The sequence below is a fragment of the Physeter macrocephalus genome, chromosome 14 (genome assembly GCF_002837175.3).
Source record: "Physeter macrocephalus isolate SW-GA chromosome 14, ASM283717v5, whole genome shotgun sequence".
Taxonomy (NCBI): Eukaryota; Metazoa; Chordata; class Mammalia; order Artiodactyla; family Physeteridae; genus Physeter; species Physeter macrocephalus.
Window position 1 is genome coordinate 112,569,668 of NC_041227.1, and position 25,571 is coordinate 112,595,238.

At 49.9% G+C, this 25,571-nt stretch overlaps 3 protein-coding genes across 8 annotated transcripts; 2 read left to right on the forward strand and 1 right to left on the reverse strand.

Annotated features, from left to right (window-relative positions):
• The first annotated feature begins 83 nt into the window (after nt 1-83).
• On the forward strand, nt 84-12,267 carry LRRC59 (leucine rich repeat containing 59). Its single transcript, XM_007103511.4, has 7 exons — nt 84-400; nt 2,435-2,494; nt 2,816-2,974; nt 3,205-3,309; nt 6,268-6,340; nt 8,445-8,618; nt 10,270-12,267. Exons 1-7 carry the CDS (start codon nt 296-298, stop codon nt 10,515-10,517), a joined length of 924 nt encoding a protein of 307 aa, XP_007103573.1. The 5' UTR covers nt 84-295; the 3' UTR covers nt 10,518-12,267.
• On the reverse strand, nt 11,458-18,388 carry EME1 (essential meiotic structure-specific endonuclease 1). Of its 6 annotated transcripts, none has more exons than XM_007103512.3 (9): nt 18,305-18,388; nt 16,424-17,235; nt 16,213-16,340; nt 14,931-15,020; nt 14,718-14,839; nt 14,388-14,514; nt 14,034-14,149; nt 12,980-13,169; nt 11,458-12,735 (listed from the first exon to the last, which is right to left on the reverse strand). In XM_007103512.3, the coding sequence occupies exons 2-9, from the start codon at nt 17,208-17,210 to the stop codon at nt 12,559-12,561; spliced, it is 1,737 nt and encodes a 578-aa protein (XP_007103574.1). In that variant the 5' UTR covers nt 17,211-17,235; nt 18,305-18,388; the 3' UTR covers nt 11,458-12,558. The 6 variants fall into 6 exon arrangements, with proteins under 6 accessions (XP_007103574.1, XP_007103577.1, XP_028354291.1 ...); XM_007103515.3 differs by having other exon boundaries at nt 12,557-12,686; XM_028498490.2 differs by having other exon boundaries at nt 12,600-12,686; nt 12,980-13,189.
• MRPL27 (mitochondrial ribosomal protein L27) lies at nt 18,364-23,549 on the forward strand. The gene is made up of 4 exons (XM_007103518.4): nt 18,364-18,448; nt 20,561-20,692; nt 21,107-21,174; nt 23,141-23,549. Exons 1-4 carry the CDS (start codon nt 18,409-18,411, stop codon nt 23,345-23,347), a joined length of 447 nt encoding a protein of 148 aa, XP_007103580.1. The 5' UTR covers nt 18,364-18,408; the 3' UTR covers nt 23,348-23,549.
• The last annotated feature ends 2,022 nt before the right edge of the window (nt 23,550-25,571 follow it).

Consider the following 25,571-nt stretch of genomic DNA (forward strand, 5'->3'; position numbering starts at 1 on the left):
GGCGGGCGACAGAGGGCGCTCCCGCACACGCTCAGGCCGCTCTGGCCCAGCCCGTCTCAGTGGCCGCGGAAGGTGACGTGGACACGGAAGTGGTCGTCGTCGCGGCTGCACCGGTGGGAACGGGGCGCAGGGCTCGGAGGGCGGTCGGCGGGCGGACGGGACGGCGGCGGTCTCGCACCTGCGGCGGCCGGGGACGCAGGCTTTGTAGGTTGGGTGCGAGTCCGCTGAGCCGACGAGCGGCTTCTCAGCCCTTCTCTTGCCCGTCGGAGCCGGGACTCGTTCAGCCGGCGTCACCATGACCAAGGCCGGTAGCAAGGGCGGGAACCTCCGCGACAAGCTGGACGGCCACGAGCTGGATCTGAGCCTCAGCGACCTGAATGAGGTCCCGGTCAAGGAGTTGGTCAGTACAGTCCCGCGAGGCCCAGGCGCCCACCCGCGACTGGCGCTGGCCCCTGCGTTGGTCGCCTTCTTTCCCATGCCTCAGTTTCCATGGCTTAAAATGAGGTGGGGGGAGTGGGACTAACTCCCCGGGGGAGGCCGCGTCCGGCCCCAGTTTTCTCACTGGGATGTACACGTGTCACTTTGGCACAGTTCCAGAAGAGGGGAAGGAGCTGCGTGTCTGGCTATGGGCTTTTTACGGGTCACGAGTGAATTTCCCCCCCCATTTCAGGGGCTCTCACAGCGCTCAGCTCCTTGCCCGACCCAAAGTAGGAGCCCTTGGAGCGTGATTGCTGGATGTATTCGGAGAATGAATGAACAGATGAATGAATGACTTGGTCCAAGTAGGCCTCCAGTTAGACCTGGGTGTGGCCCAGACCTGGCTTTTCTTGGAAGCCAGAAATCCCAGCTGGCTGCCCCAGCCCTGAGGTGTGCTTCCTTGAAGAATGTGAAATCTCACTGCTTGGTTGGCAAAGTCTCTTCCCAACTCTGAAACTGGTGGGAATCCGCACCATCGTGGCCCACCCCTCCACCCACCTACTCCCGTACCCGCAACCGGGGAAACAAGCCTGAGGCCCCAGGGACATTATAAGACCAGTTTGTTGCCAAAGTGGAGTTAGATGGTACATCCCTGCTTTACCCACCTGGTTCCCCACCCGCATCCCCCACAGCAGCCTCCCTTTGAATGACCTGCACTTTCCTCACTGCCTTTAACGAATTATATTTGCGTTTGGCACTTGGCCCAGTCTTCCCTCTGCCTTGGCTGTGTACTGTGGAGGTTAGAATGGGATTCCCAGTTCATATATCAGATTCATTGCTTAATAGCTGAGTGCCCTTGGCAAGCTTAGTTATCCTTTAAGCTTAGATTTCCTCATGTATAAAATGGTGATAATTATTCCCATCGCATGGGGTTGTTGGGAGGTTTAAGTAAGATTGTAATGTAAAATACTTGGCAGGTAGCAAATGTTGATGCATGTAACTATTACCACGGTGTACTTCCCACTATGATATCTCAAACTTCTTTACGTGGTCAAACTTCATGCTTGGGACTTTGACATTTGGAAAGTCCATGTTGGCCCAGTATCCTTAACTGAATATTTGCCTTCTTCCCCGCCCCATGTTTCAGCCTGGCCCGAGAACTGCTGTCCGCAACCTTTTACTCCAGGCATCTGGTTGGTGCAGCATTACCCCTGGGAGAACGGAAGGGTCAGTTTTGCTGAGCCTCTCCATCCCACACCCCATGGGAAAACAGAGCTGGGTTGTGAGGGCCTTGATTTCACTCTGCATTCACTCATTTACTCATTCATTCAGTTACAAATCAGCCAACGGGTATATTGAGTGCCTGGAAGACCCTGAACTGGAGAATATGGAAATCCCAAAGCTATATTAGACACAGTCCCTGCCCTGAAACCTAATAAGGAGCAGTGCTAGAGAGAATATTAAAAGTGCTATGGAGAATTTCTAAGAATCTGGTTTTTTTCCCTTGGATGTTCCACAGCCAGATCCCTACTCTGCATTCTTCTCTAGGTCGTGGTTGACTGGCTCATTTTTCCTTTCGTGTCTCCAGGAACATTATACTTCAGTGCTATTTTTTTTTTTAAAGGCCTTTTCTTTTTTTTTTTTCCTTTGTTGAAAAAAATTTTTTTAACATCTTTATTGGAGTATAATTGCTTTACAATGGTGTGTTAGTTTCTGCTTTATAACAAAGTGAATTAGCTATACATATACATATATCCCCATATCTCCTCCCTCTTGCATCTCCCTGCCATCCTCCCTATCCCACCCCTCTAGGTGGTCACAAAGCACCGAGTTGATCTCCCTGTGCTATGCAGCTGTTTCCCACTAGCTATCTATTTTACATTTGGTAGTGTATATATGTCCATGTTAAAGGCTTTTTCTAATCATGGGAACTTTCTGTGGAAAATGCTTCATTAGCAAATGTCACTGAATTGTTCCATGTGTTGGTCTGACATTTTGTTCTCATTCCCTTTCCTAGGCTGCCCTCCCAAAGGCCACCATACTGGATCTGTCCTGCAATAAACTGACTGCTTTACCGGTAAGACTGGCAAGCAAGCCTGATTCCTTCTAGAGCCCTGATGCTTCTCCTTCCTGTCTGGGGGCGTTGTGTCATAAGGCATAATTTCAGGATAGGCCTGCAGGCAGGCTACCACTGAAAAGGGCTAAGCCCTTTTGCACACACGTCTCACTGCTCACCACCAGGAGCTGTGCCTGCTATCTCCATTTTCATTCGAGCTGGAACAGCTAGTAAAAGGTAGAGTCAGGATTTGTGCATAGGTGCCTCTGACTTGGGGCCTCCTGGACTGTTACATCACAGTGTGTGAGCCCTAGGCCAAGGTGTTCTTTCTTTGGGTCCTAGTCGGATTTCTGTGGCCTCACACACCTGGTGAAGCTGGACCTGAGTAAGAACAAACTGCGGCAGCTGCCAGCAGACTTCGGCCGCCTGGTCAACCTCCAGCACCTGGACCTCCTCAACAACAGGCTGGTCACCCTGCCTGTCAGCTTTGCTCAGCTCAAGGTAACAATTCATGACCCAATGTTTCATGGCCAGGTGTGGCAGAGGGCTCGGGGACTGAGGGGTGCGGCTGTGAGAGAGGCCGACAGGAACACCACCTTGTTGTCACAGCCTCAGACGGCTTTCCCTGCGGCTGGAACAGAGAAGGGCTTTCTTCCTGCTCGTTTCGTTCCACTTTGAGGGGCTCTTTATGTGAACTCGGGCTTACCAGACTCTCTGCCCCATCTGTTTAGAGTCTAAAGTGGCTGGACCTGAAGGATAACCCCCTGGATCCTGTCCTGGCCAAGGTGGCAGGGGATTGCTTGGATGAGAAGCAGTGTAAGCAGTGTGCCAACAAGGTAAGCACGAGGCTCCCCAGTGGCTCCTTCACACATTCCCCTGGGACTTACCTCTGTCGCCTCTTGTTTTCCCCTCCCAGGGCACCCATAGCTGTGTCTTTTAAAGCATGAAGGTCTCTGAAAATGTCTACTCTGAACCTGTCAGGCAAAGGCACCTTTGTTTCTCTCTTTACTTTACAAGCAGTAGAACAATACTGTCTTCTGCTCTACTGCAGTACTTCTGTTCCTAGAAACCAGGACCTTGCACTGTTGACAGTTGTTTATATGGAACAAGAGGGTTAGGCACTGTAGCCTTTCTGAGTCACAGTTATTGAATTTTGATAAGAAAGGTGTTGTTAGTATTTGTAAGCTTATACCTGTAAACAGACACATCCTGGGCACATCTGGCATTTGATTTCAGTTGAGTCATCTGACATAGGAGGAAGGAACTAACTGGCAGCCTGGAAGGCAAATATTGCCAATAACCTTGAAGGTACTTTACATTGTTTCTTAAAAACAGCACTGTACCCATCTCTCAAAAACTCTAGCTATAGTCATTTTTTCCCTCCAGCTTTAGAACAGATTGCTGCTGCTTCAGCTGAGCACCAGATGACTTACTTGGCTATGTTTAGGGGGCGTTGTGAACACAAAAGGGTTAACTTTAAACGCTAGATTAATGTAAGTGAAATGTGTGTATGATGGGTCTCTGTGAATCTCGGGAGTAATGGCCTTTCTTTTCTTATCATTAGCTCAGGGCTTCTTAGATAGTCTCATCATCTGTGTCACCCATTGTTACAAGAAACCAAGCACAGCATCAGTGCATCCAAGAAGCCAAGGCAACAGTTTGCCCTCAGCTGGGAACAGCACAAGTGATCAGTGAATCCTTTTCTGAAAACTTGGTGCTTTAAGAATGTTGTCTGTTCTGAAGACTAACAGTAGCTACCATTGACTGCTCTTCCTCTGTTGTGCATGCTTTGCATGTTTCATCTCATAAACCTGGGAAGTAGGTATTACTTCTGTATCTCTGACCTGAGAAACCCTCAGTATGCAACACCTTTCATTTATCCATTTATTCATTCACCTAATATTATATTAAACCAAAGTTGCTGATATTCCAGTTTTTGACCTACAGAAATAACTTTGGTTGAGTGTAAAGGTCTTTAGTATTCACAGATATTTTCCAGACAAAGCTCCGGGGAGCACGGTGCGTTGGAGATGTGGTGAGAGGCCACGCTCCGGCACCGCTGCCCAGAGCTATCTCCTGCGCACACCTTTAGGCACGTACAGGAGTGGCGTGGGCCAGTCAGAAGGAGGTCACTTGTCTCCAGGAGTTAGTTTAGGTCTCGTCAGTTCTGACCTTGTGGGTGCAGAGTAACTAATCAGCTTGGCACATAGTAAAGCACCTTTTAAAAGTAATTTGTTAGTTCAACAGTAATCATCAGGTGCTTACTACATGCTGTGGACTGGGATAGGAAGACAAAAGCAACCCTCCAGAGGCTCTAGAAGAGCCTCTCCCATTTCTGACTGGGCTGTGTTGTCAGATAACTAACTCCTGATGTATTGTAGCCAAGCTAAAACGGGTGGCACTTAAACGTCCAGATTCTTTATTTAGCCAGTTTTTACCCCCTAAAGCCAACTGAATGGTTGGTGCTTATGTAAAATTCAGAGTTCAGGGTGAGATAGGGACTTTGAACTTGGGCCCCCTCTCCACATCATGCTTGACCTTCCTCCAGATCCTGCAGCCCCTTGTTGAGCAGCCATTTTTTAGTAAGCTTGACTCCTTTGGAGAGGTGCCAGCTGGTGCAGGTCCTGGGTTACTCAGGACAGGGTTCCTTGTGGCTTTAAGCCAGGCTCTTGGAGGGAGTGGCTTTTGCAGACCTGCTCCTGTGTTCCTCTTATGACAGATGTGGGCATGTCTGAAGTTTCCATGAAGTAAAATAATTACATTGGAATACATGTCTGTCCTGCAGGTTGTCTAGTGCAGTAGCGAAACAGAAAATTAAGACAATATGCTGTCTTCATTTAGAATACTTGAGGTTTTCTTCTCTTATTAATGCAGTCAAGCAACAGTGTTCATCGAGCACGTAAAATGCCTTTCTCTTACAGCTCTCCTGCCTCTGTGCACTATACGCAAGAGGGACAAGCTCTGGCCTAGGAACTCAGGAGACCTACACTCTCAGCTGTCCTACTTTCTAGCCATGTGACACCAGAGCCTGGGTTTTCTTCCTTATTTTTACAGTGGGCATCCAGTCAGTTGCTCATCACACCTGTATTGAGTGCTATAACTAGCTAAACACTGTGCTCACCTGCAGAGCTAAGTACAGTAGTCCCTAACCCTTAGGGAGCTTACAGTCTAGGACTGAGATGGATAAGAAAACTCCCCACGAGTGGGAGGAGGGGAGCCTGAGGCAGCCAAAAGAGGTCAGGAAAGTATCTTTTTTTTTTTTTTTCCGGTACGCGGGCCTCTCACTGCTGTGGCCTCTCCCGTTGCGGAGCGCAGGCTCCGGACGCACAGGCTCAGCGGCCATGGCTCATGGGCCCAGCCGCTCCGCGGCATGTGGGATCTTCCCGGACCGGGGCACGAACCCGTGTCCTCTGCATCGGCAGGCGGATTCTCAACCACTGAGCCACCAGGGAAGCCCAGGAAAGTATCTTAGAGGAAGTGCTGTCCCTGTAACACAAAAGTTGCTGGGAGAATTACATGAAGCGATTGTAAATGGCAGGACTTTTTAGATTCCAGTTGGCATTGTGTTTCACAGACTTCTTTCCTGACAGTTTTAGTGAACTGGGCTTATATGGCTCTTCTCTGGCTAAGGTTGGTGCAGTGAGGACACAGGATAAGGTTAACTTCATTAGCTCTGCACAGCTTCCAGGGCCTCTGGTGATCGGGGCTCCTGAAAAGAGCAGTCTCTTTTTTGAGACTCCCCGCAGTGAAGACAACTGCGTTGAGTAGTTCAGCACCCTCCTCTCCCTTTGCAGGTGTTACAGCACATGAAGGCTGTGCAGGTGGATCAGGAGCGGGAGAGGCAGCGGCGGCTGGAAATAGACCGAGGTAGGTGGCCACCCGTCTCATGCTTGAGGAGCTAGGATGCTTGAAGAGCTAGGATGCTTGAGGAGCTAGGATCCAGGGTAGGAGCCGTGCAGAGCAGTGGGGAACAGTGTGGTGGTAGATGGCAGCACCTCTCCAGTCCTGGCTTCTCCACTGAGCCCCACAGTCATAGTCAACTGCTTATCTTTCTGTCTGCTTGGAGGGTTAATAAGTATCTCAAACATGCCTAACCAGATCCCCTTCAGCACCTTCCGGTGTCCCCCCATAATGGGAAATCACCATCCCTATAGTTAGTTATTCAAGCCTGAAATTGGGAAGATGTCCGCGATTGCTTTCTTCTGTTACTCGCATGTCTAGTCTATCAGCAGTGGCAACTCCAGTGCCACCACCGCAGTCAAGCCTCCAGCCGGTGGACTGCCACGGTACCTCCTAGCACCACGTCCTGGCTCCATACTTGTGCCCTCTCCACACAGCAGCCAGGGAGATCTTTTCAAAACACAAATCAGTCCGGCCGCTATTTGCTTAAAACCCTCTCATGGCTTCCAACTAAACTTAGAATGAAATTCAAACTCAGTAACATGGCCGACAAGGCCCGCCGTGACCCAGGCCTGCTTGCTTCTCCGGCCTCGTTCCACACACCAGGGAGAGAGTGCAGTTACCCTCAGCCACACGATCCTCTGCTGTTGCTTGAACACACCAAGAGCAGTCTCAAGGGCTTTGTTGGTTTCCTTTTCCCTCAGATCTTTACGTGGCTGCCTACTGGCTGCCTGCTGGCTTCGTGTGGTCCTCATCTGTTGCCTTAGGTTAACCGTAACTGTTTCAGAACCACTCAAACTAGAAGAGCCAACCCACCTGCCACTCTCTGTCACATCCTCAGTTATTTCCTTTATGGCACATATCACTATCTTTTTCCCTATTTGTTCACTTGTTTATTGTTTGTCTCCTGTAGAAAGCAGATAACTTAGGCACTAGAGCTTGACTTTTCTTCACTGCTGTATCCGAGCACTTGGAACAAGGCCCGGCACACAGTAGGTGCTCTGTTGACGAGTCGGCTGACTTCTGAGTCCGCTTGCTGGAGGACTCCCATGGTTAGAGGGACGTGTAGTACTGATTACAGGCGGCCCCTGAGATTGGAACCCGAGTTGTGACCATTCCTTGTACACGCATGGCCGCTGTGCTGCCCATGTTTACTGTGACCACTGCTGCTTTCGCCTCTGGATGGCACATGTTCTCTTGAGGCTGGGCAGAGTGTGTTCTTGGCATTCTTGGTGCTCAGCTGGAACTTGGAGCTTGTTTGTATGTAGAAAAGCAGTGGAAAGCTACAGTGATAAGAATAGTACTATTCAGCTACATGATAGTTCAAATAGGCTTTTGAGCCCTAAAAGTACATTTAACCACCATTTGTGGCATTCTGGCTTTGGAAAAATGTGCTTCAGTCTTCCAGATAATTTGGGAATGCATTTTTAGAAACCAGTAATTTGTAAGGTGGGTGCTGTATGTAAACATACTTGAGCTGTGGAATAAATCGGAATGTTACATAGACTCCTGAGTTGAAGTCTAGAGTATCCTCTGACAAACTAGTAGTCTTGTTTTTTCAGGAAAACATTTCCATCTTCTCTAACCCTGAACCTGAGCGCTCCCTTTTTCTTCCTGCCCTCCCCATGCCACATTCCTTTCCGAAGCTTGGGAAGATGGGACTCCCATAGAATCAACACCTCCCTTATTTCCTCTCCTCATAGTTGAATTGTGCAAGGCTGTCAGTGGCTGTGTCTTCTGAATTAGTACCTAATTAGTAAAGGAGCACCAGACTCATCACCCATGCCTTTCTTAGCCCACCCCTTGTTACATCACCCTAATCTCTGCTGCTTGTGGCTAGGAACCTCTTAATAAGAATCCACTGAGCAAACCCTGAGAGCAGCTTATTGTATTTTAGGGAGGGCTTACTTCCCAGAGAGCAGAAAGACAGCTGTCGCTTTTTAATATATCTTATGTGATCCAGAGCATAAGTGAAGGGAGCCTGAATCCGTATTAATCCGTATTAATCACTTGAGAAAGCACACTGGAGGTTTGTGGGAGAGAAGCCACTTTTGGGTATACTTTCTCATAGAGGCCGAGAAGAAGTGGGAGGCCAAGCAGCGAGCTAAGGAGGCTCAGGAGCGGGAACTGCGGAAGCGGGAGAAGGCAGAAGAGAAGGAGCGCCGGAGAAAGGAGTATGACGCCCTCAAAGCAGCCAAGCGGGAGCAGGAGAAGAAACCTAAGAAGGAAACAAATCAGGCCCCGAGTAGGTTTTTCTCTCAGTTGCAGGGTTCCAGGAGGGGTGTGGTGGGGAGATGGCTTAGGTTTCCAGGCATGGCTGAGTGAGTGAGCGAGCGAACAAGCTTGCAGACCTCGTCAGGTACAGTATACTCTAAGGCCTGGGAGTAACTCAGAGGGTCCACTTATGGGGAATGGGGACCCTCCTACTGCCCCGAATGGTTTGTTTCCCCAGTGTCACATGCTTATGTGCAGGTATTTGGGTCAGATGTAGCTTAGAACATTTCCAGAACAGGGAGTTGCACTTTTTGTAAGGGTTAGATTCTAAAATCACCCAGAAAGGTGAAGATCGCATATGGTCACATTACTCTTAAAAGTCCCTGACGTCATCCAGGAAGTGGACTGAGCTTTTGAGTGTGTGGTGCCGTCTCAGTGGTGCCAGCACTGCCTGTGATTTTCTTTCCCAGTTGGACCCGACCACTCTGTTTGGTGAACACCAGGGGAATCACTTGGCCTGCAGTCGGGGAGTCATGTCTTATATAAAACACGTTAGTGTTTTGCCTGAATATGTCCCATTGGATTTGTGTAGCAATGTGACTCCATGTATAAGGGAGGACCGTATATCCTCCGGGCCAAAAGGGACACCTGAGGGAGAGGAACCTGAGCAGGGAAGCTCTGTGGGGAGGGAGGCCTGCAGGGCCTGTCCCTGCTTGCCCCCGCTAGCCTTGAGCAAGTCGCCCAACCTCACCACCTTTCTGTTCCCTTGTGTAAATGAGGATCATACCTCCTTACAGATTAGTGATAGGATTAAGTGAGAAAAACCTATGACGGGATCATGTGGTTCTTGGGATGTGGGTGTTCAGTCAGGTTTTTAAAAAATTTGCCTAAAAATCTCAAAACCATTTTTTTCTTCAATAATTATATTCACTGCAGACAATTTCTTTATATGTATCGGAAAATGGCAATCACCTGTAACCCCGTTCCCAGCAGTAATCAGTTACCAATATGGTATACTTTCTTCCAGGCTTTCTTTGTTTGTTTTTTGCGGTACGCGGGCCTCTCACCGTTGTGGCCTCTCCCGTTGCGGAGCGCAGGCTCCGGACGCGCAGGCTCAGCGGCCATGGCCCACGGGCCCGGCCGCTCCGCGGCACGTGGGATCTTCCCGGACCGGGGCACGAACCCGCGTCCCCTGCATCGGCAGGCGGACTCTCAACCACTGCGCCACCAGGGAAGCCCCAGGCTTTCTTTTTATCTTATAGTAAAAACATTAACAATATTCATAAATTTTGAACCTGTTTCCCCAAATGGGCAGCACTCTACCCACGCATGATGCCTCCTGATGAGCCCCTCCCCTTGGTCCTAAGGGACCCGGATCATCAGCATGTTATGGAGAACTTAGGACCCTGGGGACTGTGTGCTAAGTGAAACATCCAGAATGAGATCCAGTTTTGAATCTACTCCCTGAGATCCAAGGGAGAAAGAGTTCATCTTTCAATCTCTGCATAGCAAAGTTTTTAAGAGCTCAGATGTTCTAGGAAACGTGTTCTCCTCAGGGCCGGGGGAGTTTTCATCAGAGCCAGAGGGGTGTAAGTGGACGTGCACGGAGAGTAGCATTGACTGCAGAGTGAGCATCCTTAAACTGACTGGACTTTTCGCCTACTGTGACTTTGTCCCTCCAGAATCTAAGTCCGGCTCTCGGCCCCGGAAGCCACCACCCCGGAAACACACTCGCTCCTGGGCTGTGCTGAGGCTGCTGCTGCTGCTGCTGCTGCTGTGTGTGGCCGGCGGGCTGGTCATCTGTCGGGTGACGGAGCTGCAGCAGCAGCCCCTCTGCACCGGCGTGAACACCGTCTACGACAGCGCGCTCCGGGGCCTGCGCAGCCATGACATCCTCCGGTGGGTCCTGCAGACCGATTCTCAGCAGTGAGCTTGTCCTCCACGCCTGCTGCCTCCCAGCCTTGGAGCTTGGATTCCTATGGAATTGGGTTCTGTTGGACACAACCTCTTTTTAGTGTCAGATCTACCTGCCATCGTCACATGGCTGCCGTTTGGTACTTGAGACCTCCTCTTTGTAAGACTTCTTTGTTCCTTAGTCAGGGTTCCCTGGTGGAATAAGGAGAAATAGGAGGTGGGGCCAGTTACCTGCATGCTTAAAAGAATAGGCTTGGGGTGGGGAGAGGAAAAAACATAGCCTTTTCTAGTTATACAAAGCTGTATAAAGGCAAGACTCATTTCTACTAAAGGTCAGCTGTCACTACATTTATACTTTTGTATGTCACAAACCCTTTCTTTCATTCCTCCCTGGGGAGCCAGGGCAGATCAGGAGGCAGTGTGTTATTGGGGACTAGGGGAACACCATACTCAGCAAATCTAGTCTAAATTGGGGGGGGGAGGGGCATACCTATTTTATAAGGACCTCAGACATTCAGATATTTTAACAGTCATACAAAATCTCAGGCTGTGACAGGACTTCCAGACCATCCAGTCCAATGTAACGCTTGTAGACAGGGAAACTGAGGCCTTCCATGACTTGCCTGTGGTCTCCTAGCTGGTTTGAGGCAGAACTGGATTCCCACCCTGGTATCCTTTCTTTCCATCATTTTGCCTCCTTTGTAATGTATTGAGAGAACAAAACTTACACCAGAATTGTCTCTTGGCTGGAGTATGGAATCTTTCATGGGAAAACAGATTCATGACCCACAAATAGAAATCTCATAGCCATGAGGGTCTTGGGCAGCTCTTCTAGAGTCCTGCAGCAATTTATGTGGCTTCTATAAAACGGGGACGGTCCAGGCTCCTTGCGTCAGTTTGAGAGCATTAATTCCCTGATTGCCAATAAACAAGAAGGTGGACCCTTGCAAAGCCACATTGGCTATGACAGCTCTCTTACATAATCGGTGTGACTAAATACCTCATAGGCAACCTGAAAACTAAAGCTTCATAAGAGACTGAGGTTTAGAATTGATTCTAGACATAACTACACCTACACAATGAAGGGAAATAAGTAGCAGCATGGGGTTTAAAAGTGGTACATTAACGACTAGCATGAATGAGGGCAGAACTGTCCGTTCTCTTGTCTGCCAGACTCAGCATTTTCTTGCTCTGTGGCCTCCTTTGCCTCCTTTCACAACAGTTGGATGAAGGGATCAGAAATGGCCGTCACGGTGCTCATTCACAGAAGACTCCCGATTGAAAGTTCCTTGCCTCTCCCCAGGCAGAGCAAGAACCTGTCATGTTCAGAGACAGAGTGGGGTCCATCTTTTCAGCACTAGTGGCCCATGGATAAGACTGACACTTGTGACCGTCCTGAGAGCGGAAGAAAAGACTTGTTCTTTTCTCCCTCAGGGAGAGCTCTGCTGCGTAGGCCCACACCTTACTCAGAATCACTACACATTCCTTTAGTCTTCCTCCAAGCTCCAGAGCCACTGGTACAAATGCTTTATTGAAACTAAACACATAGTACATAAAATGAGATTCAGAGAATACAGAAGTCAGCATAGTGATCAGACCTCCCCCCGTTCTTTGGCTGCTTGAGGCAGCTTCAGTGGATGGGAGGAAGGCGGGAGCACATCCAGCCTTGTCAAGCAACCCGCCGAGGGCAGTTGACTTGTGACCTCAAGATTTGACGCTGAGGTTCTTTTGGATTTTTACAATTATTAAATACGTGTCTGAGTGGTCTGTCTTTGTTCCTTTGTATTTTGAGGGCTGGCTGGGGCAGGGGTCGGGGTGGTTTGTACGTGGCAGTTGACTTGCTGGGAGAGGAAGGCAAATATGAGCATCTCAGCCTCTGCCCCATGTTGACAGGTAGGGACACTATCGCAAACAGCGACACCCAGGAAAGCCTGTTGTGGGCAGGACCCAGGCTTGTGCTGCAGGAGGTGCTTCTAATCCCTGCACTGTAGTCATGCTCTGAGGTCAGGGGGCTGGGGTGGAAATCAGCTTTTCATCCCTGTCCCTGAGGGCTGGCATCAGTCTGTACTGTCTAAAGAGAGATCTGGCTGCAAAGCTGTCATCTGAAGGTAGATACGCCTGGAGAGCTCTGGTCCAAGACGGCGGGAGGTGGCTGTCACACCTTCCCCACGGCGCACCTGTATGTCTGCAAGCAAATTCTGGCGTTCTTGCTCAGAAAAACACCGCTTATAAGCCTGAAAGTGATAAATGACCTGTTAATACCATACCACCCACGGTCATTCCTCATCTGTGAGTAAGGGACGGGAGCTTGGGTTGGGGGATGAGAACCATCCTCCCTCCCTGGTCAGTGTTGACTCTGATCTCAGGCCCGCACTGTTGACTTACAAGGCATTCCTGGGCCCTCACCAGTGCTGTCCATGGAGACTGGGAGGCCACTAAGGCCACAGTGCACTGGGCAGTACCCCCGGAACGGCATACCTGGATCAGGAGCTGTGGGGAGGGGTAGGCGTCCACAACGGCACTGGCCATTTCCAGGCTGACTCGGTTGAGCTGCTGAATCTGTCTCCTCCAGACCACTGCAAGCCCCCTGCCAGAGCGGTCCACCTTTGCCCCTCCAGCCCAGTCACCCTCCAGGCAGAAGGAGAAACTAGCTTGATCTCGGAGCTTCCTGCAAACAGCACAGTTGAGCTGCGAGTCGTGTGTTACTGTGCTGCACCTGTCCCCTTAACTAGGAACTTAAAAACCCTCCACTGACATCGGAAGAGGCGGGCATGATGTTCTACCTGACTGACATCGGAAGAGGCGGGCATGATGTTCTACCTGACTGACATCGGAAGAGGTGGGCATGATGTTCTACCTGGCCAATTTGAATGCTCCTTCTGTCCCCTAGCAGTGCTAGTTGCCGATTCCCGTAAAAACTACATCTATTCCTTTTCATCAAAAAAGAAGTTACCAGAAAAGTACGAGACTATTGCTTGCATTGAGATTGGGGTGTCTTGATCGGGGAGGCAGTGTGCATGGGGGTTAGCGCCGAGCACTGGGTATCAGGCAATTTGGAGTCTAGTTCTGGTTCTTCTGATTCGCTAGGAACTTTGACAAGGCGGTCTCTTGAGGCCTCAGTTCCCTCAGGTATAAAATGAGGGACTCGGACTGGATTGTCTCTGAGGAATCACTGATTTTAAATTCTGACTATCAACAGCCCTTGAGCTAAGTAGGCTAAAAAATTGTTTTACAAGGGCTTGTTTCATTGTGACCTGACCTGCAATGAGTTCTGGTAAGTTGGCCCACTGATAACCCAGTACCAACCTGCAGAACACAAACTTACCCGTAAGCTACAGGAGAACATTTTAAAGGCACTGAGCTTGGGGGCTCTTTCCAAGAATTCCCAGGGTTAGGTCAACTCCTTCTGCCTCAAACTTCAGTGACAACAGACTAGCAGCAGAGTTTAGGGGAAAGGGACATCTTAGGGTACCAGAATCACTGTAAAAGACAAGGCCAAGCAACCGAGCCAGGACTTGACGGGGGCACTCACTTGAAGGGCGCCTCAGCCACAGCCTTTGTGAACGTGCACACCAAGTCGGCCAGCTCTTTCCAGCTCTGCACAATTCGAGCCTGGGCTTCTGTGTGTAGCTGCAGATCTACCAATGCCTAGAAACCCCAAAGCAGATGGACTGGAAGGGTATGCAGAGGCTAGTTTGAAACTGTTCTCCTCTAACTGTTCACTGAAGCTGCACCCCAGCCCCTTGGCTCCCCGTTTGGCCCCTTCTCTCCTACTTAGTGCCAAGGTAGAAAGTAGTGTCCAGCAGGCATTTTACTCTTTATCAATGGTGAATCGAGTTAGATGAGAGTGGGCACCCATGATGACTCAGGCAACAGAAGTTCTTACCTCTTCCATGTCTACCCTGGTCACCACAGCCACTGTGTTGGCCTCCGGTTGTCTCTGCTTCTTCTTCTCCTTGGCCTGTTCTCCATTTGCCACTCCCCGTTTCCTTCTCCTTGGAGGATTCGGAGCACTGGAACAGGGGAGGAAATCAAAGAGCGGCAGCTCTGGGCAGAGCTCGGGCAGAAGAGGTGTGAGAAGACTGGACCAGAGAGTCCCACAGGGCTAGGAGGGATGCAATTTTGCACAGGGACCCAGATCTGCGATGAATAAATTCACCCCTGATAGCCTAAGAGCTGCCCCCTTTAATGCTAAGGCTCGAGGACAAATCCAAACCTGAAGCATTTCTCCAGATCCACAATCACCAGTGACAGAGCTTTCCCAGCTGTCCTTGCTGTGATGTCAGTTACAAAGCTCCGAAGCGTTTCCTTCCCTTCCTCGGTGCTGCCCAGACTCCCCTGCGTGAAGGGGCAGAAATGCGTGAATGCCTGCTCCCTGCAGTCCGCCCTCTGTCCCAGCCTCAGTGCCTACCCCTCTGGCTGTGCCCACCTGCTTGAAGTTGTAGATCATGGACACAAACGCCTCTGCCAGGAGCAGCACCAGAACCATGGGCTCCTCCGCCCAGCCCTCCTCTCCAGCCTGTCAAAGGGCACGGAAACCAGCAGAGGGAGGCAGGTCAGCAGGTGCTTAGCACCTGCGAGAGAGACCCAGGCCTTCTGGGTGAATGACTTCATCCCCATCAGCCTAGTCCACTTTGCATTATCCTTTTCCTTCTGGAATGAAGTCATGGTGGCAAGAAAGAGTAACCCATAATCCTGTCCTTCCCAGTCCTCAACTGTTCAACCTCAGTGTACTGCACCTCTGAGGCAGTGAATAAGAAAGGAGCATTAGTGAGTTGAAACGGACTGAGAAGTAACTGCCAATATTTCTATGCATTCTGAATAGGGGAATGGAGTGAAGGAAACTCTTCCAAAGGATTTGGAACAAATAAGTAACTTGGGCTTTGAGGGTAGATGCTGAGTGGCCCTTACACATAGGTTTTGCGTGACAAAGATCAGAATCACCAAGGAAACTTCAGTCTGTGAGAGCACCTCTTCTTCGCCATACTAGGGCATAATCAAACAAAGCCAAGGCCGCGTCACGGTCCACAATCCTACAGCGTACAGTATTACAGAGTAGCTGTGAGCAGGACTTGTGCGGAGTTTTCTGATTAGGTCCCTATAAGCAAAAGCCAAGACCCATAATATTGCAAAGCACGGGTGGGAGGGGCTCTGGGTTCTAGTCCCTCCCACCCCCCAGCCACTACTCAGCTGTGATCCTTAACAAGGCTTTCAACTTCTCAGGGCCTCAGTTTCCCCACCTGTGATGTGGGGATAAGAATTTCTTCCTTATAGGATAACTGTGACAGAAACGGGCGATTCCCCCCCTCCCCCCGAGGGGTGTTTGGCAATATCTGGAGACATTTTCAATTGTCACAACTGGGACAGGTACTACTGGCATCTACCAGGTAGATGCTAAACATCCTACAAGGCACAGGACAGCCCAGCACAACGGGGAATTAACCAATTCAAAATGGCAGCAGTACCCGAGGTGGAGAAACCAAGTTAAAGCTGTTATTATCCTGAGGTACTGCACTGTCCCTTGTAGTTTCCTTGCACCCTGCCCACACCTTGGAAAACAGCCCCTTTATTAAATCCTCCTCAAATTATACTAAGCTGAGTGTGCTATCTGCTTTCCTGCTGGAGCCTTGACTGATAATATATCCTTTAGAGGAAAAGCATATCTATCCTGTAACTCTAAGGAGGAGAGACAGCAGCCAGAAAACCTCTACCTCGGTGGACCCAGCCCTTCTCCTCCACGTGATGCTGCAAGGCACGGCCGGCGCCTCAATCACACAGCAGCACTCCATGGACTGTAGTGCTCCGAGGAGCTGGCCCCCACCTTCCATCTGTAAGAGCACTGCAACAGATGGGAAAGGGGCTGTCAGTGGGGCCCGGAAAGCAGTTCACCCAGCATGAGGTAAAGAAAGATGCCTGCAGGACCTGGATCCAGCAGCACGACGATATGCTTTAAGCATTCCTCTGGCCTCTGAGCTTTCAGCCTGTTAACCAGGGCTGCCTTCTTCTTCCTTTCCTGTTGCCTCTGGGTGCTTTCCTTTTGGCTTGCTTGTCCCTGCTGCTGGCATCCCTGTGAGCCCCTCTTCTGGACCTTCTGATTATGCTTGGTTCTCTTGAGAGGTGGGGGCACCTCAGCATTTGTTTTAGTTACTGTCAAGCTGTTGCTCTGGACAGAGCAGGTAGTTTGGTAGGCTGGCAGCTGATGGCATGGACTGTCTACCATAGGGTCCTTGTTATTTGATGCACACCTCTCTGAGGTGTCACAGAGAGGAATATCACGGAGCTTTGTAAAGGGCTCGTTTTGCCAGTCACGTGATGCTCCTGCATTATTTTGATGATCTAAAACCCTTTTAATTGGGGAGCTGGAGTCCTCAGGGCTCAGCTGCTTGTGGGTCAAAAACTTACAAGTAAGTCTCTCAGCCAGGGGAACAAATTCTTCCTCATCCTCACTTCCACTGCTTAGCACCCTGACTGGCTCTGTTTGTGTGACAGTTTCAGCTGTCTCTGGAACAGGTGGTGGATCTTTCAATTTTGGTGATGGAGGACAGCAGGCCTCAGAATCTGAGGTGTCAACCACTACAATCTTCTCCTCCTTCTGAGGCTGCCTCCTCTTTGCTGAAGACGGTTCCTTCTTCAGAAAGGCAAAGGTTGGCAACTCCTCAGAATCACTCTCACTGGAATCCAGTGAGAGTGACGACTTCTCTACAGCCATCAATATGTGCTATCAGATTAATTCCCTAAAAAGAAAAGAGAGATGAGACACAGACTGTAGCACTGAATTCAGTCCACTTGATGTGTTCTGTGGCCGAGCTTTAAGGAAATAAATGATACGCTGAGAAAGAGGATATGGTCCCAACACGGTCAATCTGGAACTCAGAACAGCTATGTCTGTAGTCTCACAGGAAACCTTCTCAAATCCTTTCTAGGTCAAGGTGAGGTATAAACAAAGCGGAGGTTACTATTCAAAATTGTTAATGAGGTACGAACAAGACTCAACACAACCTCTTTGCTGATCTCTGCATGTAAAATGGGGATACCAAGAGTCACTCTCTTTTAGCTGAGTATGTGAACTTTTGTGACTGGCTTCTTAGCATAATATTTTCAGGGTTCATTTATGGTGTAGCATGTGTCAGTACTTCATTGCTTTTTATGATTGAATAACACCTCACTGCATAGATATGCCACATTTTGTTTGTCCATTCATCATTTGGTGGACACTGTTTGATTCCATTTTTGGCCATTTTGAATGAATAATGCTGCCATGAACATTCATGTCCTAGTTTTTGTGGGGATGTTTTCAATTCTCTTGCAGACAGATCTAGGATTGCCAATTGCTGCGTCGTGCACAAGAGTCATTCTTTTAACAAATATTCACTAACACTGTAGGTGTGACCCGAGATGAGCCATGTAACCTCTCTGGGCCTCGCTTTCTTTTTTAGTAAAATAGGGGTAATAACATTACCTACTTTACAAGATTGTAATAAGTTTAAAAAAAAAAAAAAAGCATGCATCTACAGAGCTTAGTACAGTATCTGGCACGCAGGAAGCGCTCAGTAAAGTAAGCTGAACGACTAGGGAGAGACCTCATCCCTGTCCCCGCACGGACCTCGGTACATTCTGGCACAATGCGGGGGTCGGACAAGCGGGCCCCTGCTGAGCGGGCTCCAAGCCTCTCCCGCCGACACCAGGGCGGGCGGCTCGCCCACGCACCGCGGCAGAAGCGCCGCAGGCCCTGGCCACCAAGCCTCTGCGGAACTGAGCTCAGAAAGTAGGCCCTACCCCGTCCGCCCGCCCCGCAGCGCTCACCAGCAACTTCCCGCGTCACTCTTTCATCCGCCACGCAGGACCCGGAAATAGATCTCCGGTAGCGGAAGCAGATTTCTCAGACCGGAAGCGAGTGTAAGGCCAACATGGCGTTAGCGGTGCTGTCGCTGAGGACGCGGACAGCTGGTAAACGGCCGCCGTGGCAATCGCCGGGCGAGGGGTGGAGGCGGAGTGGAGACCTTGCAGGGATCTGGGGGCTTGGAGGTCGTTCCCCAGGGATGACCCTGGGGGCGGGAGGGGACTGGGGGGAGCGTGCGGGGCCCACGAGGTTTGAGGGACGGAAGTCGCTGGTCGTGTGACAGCTAGGGCGCGGAGCACGTGACCTTTCCCTGCCAGGCGTGCAAATACGGCTTCCCTAGGGGTGGGTGACGGTTCTCCGCTTCCCCTGTCTAGGTTTGTTTGGATGCCATTATCTACAAAAATGGGTTACTGCTTTTGGCACATAGGCGCTCAAAAAGTTAATCTGTCCATTCAGCAGATTGAGGTCTTTGTGCCAGACACTGTGGTAGGTGTTGAGGATCTCAGCAGAGAAGATGAAGACATAGTCTCTACCCACAGGATGGTTACTTCTAATAGATAAGCCAGTACATAAGCACGTAAATAAAATAGTTGTGAATTGTTGCAACTACTGTGACAGAAAGGAAAAAATGTGTCTGTGTCTTTTTTTTAGGTTGGGTGGTCAGGGAAGCCCTCTGAGGAGGTAACGTGTAAGTTAAGACCTAAAGGATGACAGGAGGCCTGGCTTTGTAAGAGAGTGAGGGGCAAGAGAATGACTTGACCCAATTTTCCATTTTGAGAAGCAAACTATTGCTCTTATGTTAATTTAAAGGGAGTAGGAGTGGAAATGAGGAAACCAGATGGGAAGCAGTAATAGTAGTCCTGAGAAGAGATGATTTAGTCAGGGTGTTAGTGTCAGTGAACTTGGAGGGAAATGGGTGGATTTGAAATCCGTTTTGGAAATAGGATCCACAGAGCTTGCTGGTGAACTGGATATGTGAGATCAGCAAAGGGAAGGAATCTGCAGTGACTCTTTGATTTCTGCCTGAGCAACTGTGTAAGTTGCTAAGTTGTAAGTTGTAAGCATCATTTACTTTGAGGAGGATGGGGAATAAGGTGAAGGGCAAAGATTCGTAAGTGAGGTAAGTTGGGTAAAGCAAAGTCCAGTTCCTGAAATTGAGTGAATAAATGAATAGGTGTTTAAAGGCAGGTAGATCCTGGTGCTGGCCATTTAACATGTTGTCTCTGTAAGTCCTCATCTCTGGTCCTTTGCCCCAGCTAGTCTCTGTTCTCATTAAAACTTCAGAAACCTAGGTTTTAGGAACTCTGAACTTATAGACTCCGGGACCCACAAGCCTTCTCTAAAGACTCTGGCATGACCCTGATTAACCATAGCTGTATCTGGAGACCTGAATGCCAGGACTGCCATTCCTGGGCTTGTCATATAGCACAGGGCTTCCATCCTGGTCATTATGAATTTTAGTTCACTTTCCTTTTTAAAATAAATGCCATTGAGCACTTTGGAGTGATTAGGGAGAGGTCAGATTAACAAGGTCAGGGTGTCAGTCTTCTTGGGTGGACCTGTGCTTGATGGACTTGCCGAACAAAGAAAGGGTCCAGCCTTCTGAAATGGACAGGAGCCTGTGGGAGTCACCCTCACAGAGGCTGCCCTTTTTGTTGACAAGTATCTGATGTGCAGTGGATGGGTGATGGCTAAGAAAGCGGTGGGTGAGGTCAAAGCAGGAGCCTCTCTCTGGGTGTCCTGTTGCTGGGCTCTGTGGTCTGGCCCCTCCACAGTGCATTGAGCCTTGAGGGCATAATGGTGAGTGAGGCTGAAACAGGCAGCCCTGTGGTGTCCTCTTGCTGGCTTCTGTTTCTGTGCTTTCGTTTCTCCTCAGTAGGACTGGATGTGTCAGGACCAAGGGCACATGGTGTTTATTTTTTTCCCATTAATATTTTACTCCCTCCCCTCAACCCTAGGCCACACACAGACAGCTCATGTAGTGCTTACACCATGGACAACACAAGAATGACTTATCCCCTGTCGTGGGGGAAGGCCAAGGACCTCAGACACTCCCTGAAAACCCACAAAGTCAAGTGGCATTTCTGCTCACACATCTTCCTCACCTCCCCTGACACTGCCCCCTGCCACCTCTCAGCTTAGCAAATGACCCATTGAGGCAGAGAAAGAGTCTGATGGGGAGCCGCTCTGTTTGAACAACATTTCTGTTCTCTCTGCAGTTACAGCCCTGCTGAGCCCCCCTCAGGCTACAGCTCTTGCCGTCAGATATGCATCCAAAAAGACAGGTGGCAGCTCTAAGAACCTCGGTGGAAAGTCACCAGGCAAACGCTTTGGCATCAAGAAAATGGAGGGTAAGGGTGTGACCTGGCTTCCACTTTCCACTTAGCACCCTACCCTGCTGTCCTGGCGTTCCTTTGAAGAGCGGGCAAACCACACAAGTGCCCTGTCCTGTACTCTCCATTTTGCTCACCAGAACATTTAGTTCCAAATTAAAGAAACAGATAAGACCTGAGGCGGGGTGGAGGGGCTGAGGAAGAGCAGATAGGTGGGAACCTTGGCCATGCGACTGCAGAGGAGGCTGCCGGGTGGGGGACAGGGGGCTCCTTGTGCCAGACTGGGAGTTGGTCTTATCCAGGGGCAGGCTTAGAGGTTGGTATGTAGCATTTGGGCCAGGAAAGCGAGGGCTGCCATGGTTTCTTAGCAGTTCGCTGTGTTGCCTCATCGTGGGGGCCCAAAGGTAGCACACATATGGACTTCTCTTCCAGGTCACTATGTTCATGCTGGCAACATCCTTGCGACTCAGCGCCACTTCCGCTGGCACCCAGGTGCCCATGTGAGTTGCTCTGTGCCCCCCGCCCCCCGTGTTTTCTTCACCTCTCCATGCTCCTGAGCATAGTAATTATAACAGTTGCAATTATTGGGTGCTTACCAAATGCCAAGTGTCATGCTGATTCCTGGGCCTGCATTATCTCATATCATCCTAACCCCCATCCCTAGGGTAGGTAGGTGTCATCTCTGTTTTACAGGTAGGATTCCAGAAACTTAGAAGCAGGGGGTGGGTAGTGACAGAGCTGGGATTTGAACCAGGTCTGCTTGACTCCCAAATCACTTTTTCGCTTTGGTAATAGCATTAGCTTGGTTCTCTGGGGTCTCCTTTCTAACCCCCAGTTCTTGGAAGAGGATATTTCTAGTGATTTAAGATATTTTTTTAGTCTTGGGAAACTAATTTCAATTTATTCATTTTTTTTTCATATTTTAAAGAATTCCTCCTTTGATTAAAGTTATTATTAGATGGCTGAAAGATAACTTGAATTTAATAAAATAGAATTCAGTTTGTGGGCCAGAAATTAGGTCCATACCAGGCAGGGATTTGAGTTTCACCAAGTTGGTATTACTTGCTGAGGTAGGAAAGTTCTTTAAGACAGATCTATACTATATTCTTTACATTATTTAAAATATTAGTTTAGTTTCCTCTGTAATCAATTTCCTCCTGCCTTCTTACCTCTTTTTTGGCAGTTTTAGTAGGCACAGAAAGACTGACAGTAACCTGTAATTATTTCAAAAATGCTAATTTGTATGTGAATTGATTGTATGTGTAGTAGCTTTATTTTTTTTAGAACTTGAGACATTCCGTATGTGGCTGTGTTAATTCTTCAGACTTAAAAAAATAATGACAACAATAATAAAAGCTAATATGTTGCGACCCGGGCAGTATTCTAAGCTCTTTCTGATTATTAACTCATTTAATCCTCAAGATGACCCTATGAAATAGTTAATATTTATCTCCATTTTGCAGATGAAAAAAGTGAGATACAGTGAAGTAAATTAACTTGCCCAGATCACACAATAGTAAGTAGTAGTGCTGGGATTTGAACCAGTCTGTTCTTTTTTTTTTTTTTTGCGGTACGCCGGCCTCTCACTGTTGTGGCCTCTTCTGTTTGCGGAGCACAGGCTCCGGACGCGCAGGCTCAGCGGCCATGGCTCACGGGCCCAGCCGCTCCGCGGCATCGGGGCACGAACCCGCCTCCCCTGCATCGGCAGGCGGACTCTCAACCACTGCACCACCAGGGAAGCCCCAGTCTGTTCTTTTAATCAGAGAGACATTGAATAATGCTGGGTAAAAATTGCCACACATGCAATCTCAAGTTCTAAAAGAAAAAAGCTATGATATGTGTAGTTTAAAAAAAAAGAAAATAAATATATAATACACAGTTTATTTAATCTCTTTGCTCATATTTCTCACCTGAACATCAGGGTTAGCGATAGTACCTACTTCACAAGGTGAGAATCAAGTGAGTTAATGTATATAATAGGGCTTGGAACAGCGCTTACACACAGTAAGCATGACATAAGTATTAGCTGATATCATTTTGTTTAATTAGCATATGCATTATCCATATAGCTTTGAGCCTAAACTTTATAGATCACCATATAGATGAAAATGTATATCAAACTAGTGTTGTGTTAAGCCTCAGTGAAGCAGACTCCCAGGAGCAGTGATGAGAGACATTTTCCTGGGCCTGGTTTGGGCATCTATCCAGCGTGGCTTCTGACCAGCTGCAGATATGGGTCCAGGTATCAGCCCTCAGGGACTGAGTAACCACCAGGATTGGCTGTTGGAGTCTTCTTTTCCCGCCTTTGTGATGGAGTAATTACCAAGCAGTGGGAAAGGGAACCTGAGATGGAGCTTTCTGAATCCTCCCCTTTGGCCCCAGGGCCTGAATCCTTGTGAAGAGTCTATCCTAGAGCCCTGGGATGGGCCCCCTGACTGTCCAGCTGACCAGGTCTGTGTGTTGCAGGTGGGGCTGGGGAAGAAGAAGTGCCTGTATGCTCTGGAGGAGGGGATAGTCCGCTACACTAAGGAGGTCTACGTGCCCAGTCCCAGCAACTCGGAGGCTGTGGATCTGGTCACCAGGCTGCCCGAGGGGGCTGTGCTCTACAAGACTTTTGTCCACGTGGTTCCTGCCAAGCCTGAGGGCACCTTCAAACTGGTAGCTATGCTTTGACCTCCGGGTTGAGGCCTTTGGACAGAGACTGGAGCCCAGGTGACAGGAGAGGGTGGTACCAGACGTCATCAAGGGTTGGAGTGACGACAAGGCCTCCTGAGGAAGAAGTCTGCTTGGTGGTGACTGCAGGAGACTGTGAAGTGACTGGCTGGGAAGCCCTTTGGGAGACCTGACCTGGGGCCAAAAATAAAGTTAGCTGGAGCCATGAGTCTCTGCTATTTGGGGACAAACCTGGATGGAGTGGCTTACTGATCTGTTATCCATGTTCTCAAGTGCACACAGCAGGGAGCCTCAAAGCAGGAAAGAGGCCTGTCAGAGTGCGGAAATGAGAAGAGGGGACTTCATTTGGAGGAGGGGATCCCTTTAGCACCATCCCCCAAAGGGTAGGGAAGAGGAGTGCTTGTGCTTGAGGGTGTTCCTGCTCCTTCCCCTCCTGGATCCCACAGAAGTCGCTGGGGAAGAGTGGGTGGGGGGGCGACCAAGGGGCCAATAGAGGAAGCCAGCGTGGTCATGTTCCTCTCCTGGAGCCACATTCAGAGGGAGCTGGGGCGGCAGCCCCAGAAATGGCCACATGGCAGACCCCTTCCTGCCTCTGTGGGTCCAGAGCAGAGAGGCCCCATCTGGCCTGGAATACCAGTGTCCTTCCAATGATGAGGCAGAATGGGTGACAGATGGGCTTCTTCCTGTTACCCAGAGAGACACCTAGCTCGCATTCTTTCCTGATTCTTGGTTTCTCTCAAACCGTAAACTGCAGCAAAGAATCTGGCTTTAGGAGTACTCAGTCTGGGCCTAGAGTGGGCTGGGGGCAGGCCTTCATTGTCAGCCCAAGACCTTTAGAAGCTGGGCTTCGAGAGCAAGGGTGAGGAAGGAAGTCTCAGCAGGGGCGGACAGACGTCCTGACTGTTGGAGGTAGGCGATGCTGGCTGCAGCCCCAGAGAGGGCTTGCAGAGTTAGTGCCTTCCTCCCAAGCACTCTTCTTTGCCCTGAAGGCAGAAGCTCGAGGGGTTGAGGGCAGAGAAGTCTAATTCTGGAGGTCTGCCTTGAATTTGTCACCTTGATTCTCAGGGCATGACCCCAGATTTCCCACCTCCTGCAAAGGTGGCCCAGGGTTTGTTGAGGTTCACTTTGGCTTCCTTCCCATAGGGTCTTGTACCAAGGCCCAGCTCGGGGAGATTGTTGGAAGCGTCTCCCTAGGCTCAACGCTGTCCTTGCCAGTCCCTGCCGGTCTCCGCCAGTCCCCTGGAGAAGGGGGAAGGGGCGAGATGGAAGAGTGTGTTCCCTCCCATAGCATTTCCCTGAGCAGGCAGGTGGCTGCTTCCTGGCGTGGGTGAGCAGAGCCATGGTTGGGTGGTAGTGCAGGCAGTGACCTTGGGGCCTCCTCATAGCTGGATGGCAGCTGGGGGAGGTAGAGCAAAGACATTACCCATTCCCGTACACACACACACACCCCCCACACACATGCTCTTTCTTTGGACTTTGCTTTCTGTGTCTCCTCTCCCCCAGTGATGGTCCTTCCTGCAGACAAGTTGAATCTTAGAGCTGTTGGTTCCATGGAAGCTCTTCTGCCCAGCCTAAATCGCTTCCCTGGACTGGGGTCTGCCATCCTTTCCTCTACCCAAAGAGGTGAAGTGAGGCCTCTAGCCAAATCCTGGGGCTCGCCATCCGTGGTCCTTTCCTTGTCCCAGAGGCTCTGATTAGGCATTTACATACAGTAAAAAAAGTAATAAGGAAAAATACTCAGTTCTTCCACTCAAGGCTGGGAGGGCTGAACATTCACCTACCTCTCTGCAGGCCCAGAGCCAGAAGCGCTGTGCAATCAGCTGGTGCATCTGCTGCCGCCGGTCCTTCTTTTGAACACTTTCATAGCTGGGCAGGCAGGCTGGCTCCCATAGGGATAGCTGGTAGCTGCTGCGTAGCCCCACACAATACCTCACCCCCCTGGGGATAGCCCTGTGACTAAGGGAGCCAGGCAGGCTTGCGCAGCTGTTCTCCAGCTTCCATCTGGACCCTTTCCACCAGGATGAGCCTAAGATCAGGGTACCACACATGCTTCTCTCCAAGGAGTCTCTCTAGGCTTCCTCGCCTTCTTTCCCTAGCCACACTAGGCCCTGGTACACACCTCTCCCCCCACCGTCCTCCCTCACCTGCATCCCCTGGGACTCTCAGCACCTTTCCACTGCCTGGACCTCCTATGGCATCCTATGGTGCTGAAGCAGGGAGAGGG

Bases quoted from the DNA above. Each gene is read 5' to 3' on its own strand.
- LRRC59 (XM_007103511.4), top strand. From the start codon at position 296: ATGACCAAGGCCGGTAGCAAGGGCGGGAACCTCCGCGACAAGCTGGAC. The intron at 2,495-2,815 runs GTAAGACTGGCA...TTTGGGTCCTAG, and splicing joins ATAAACTGACTGCTTTACCG to TCGGATTTCTGTGGCCTCAC. The intron at 3,310-6,267 runs GTAAGCACGAGG...CTCCCTTTGCAG, and splicing joins GTAAGCAGTGTGCCAACAAG to GTGTTACAGCACATGAAGGC.
- MRPL27 (XM_007103518.4), top strand. From the start codon at position 18,409: ATGGCGTTAGCGGTGCTGTCGCTGAGGACGCGGACAGCTG. The intron at 18,449-20,560 runs GTAAACGGCCGC...TTCTCTCTGCAG, and splicing joins GCTGAGGACGCGGACAGCTG to TTACAGCCCTGCTGAGCCCC. The intron at 21,175-23,140 runs GTGAGTTGCTCT...TGTGTGTTGCAG, and splicing joins GCTGGCACCCAGGTGCCCAT to GTGGGGCTGGGGAAGAAGAA.
- EME1 (XM_007103512.3), bottom strand. From the start codon at position 17,210: ATGGCTGTAGAGAAGTCGTCACTCTCACTGGATTCCAGTGAGAGTGAT. The intron at 15,021-16,212 runs GTAGAGGTTTTC...GCCCTTTGACAG, and splicing joins GAAGGGCTGGGTCCACCGAG to GCTGGAGAGGAGGGCTGGGC. The intron at 14,840-14,930 runs GTGGGCACAGCC...CCCTTCACGCAG, and splicing joins TGATCTACAACTTCAAGCAG to GGGAGTCTGGGCAGCACCGA.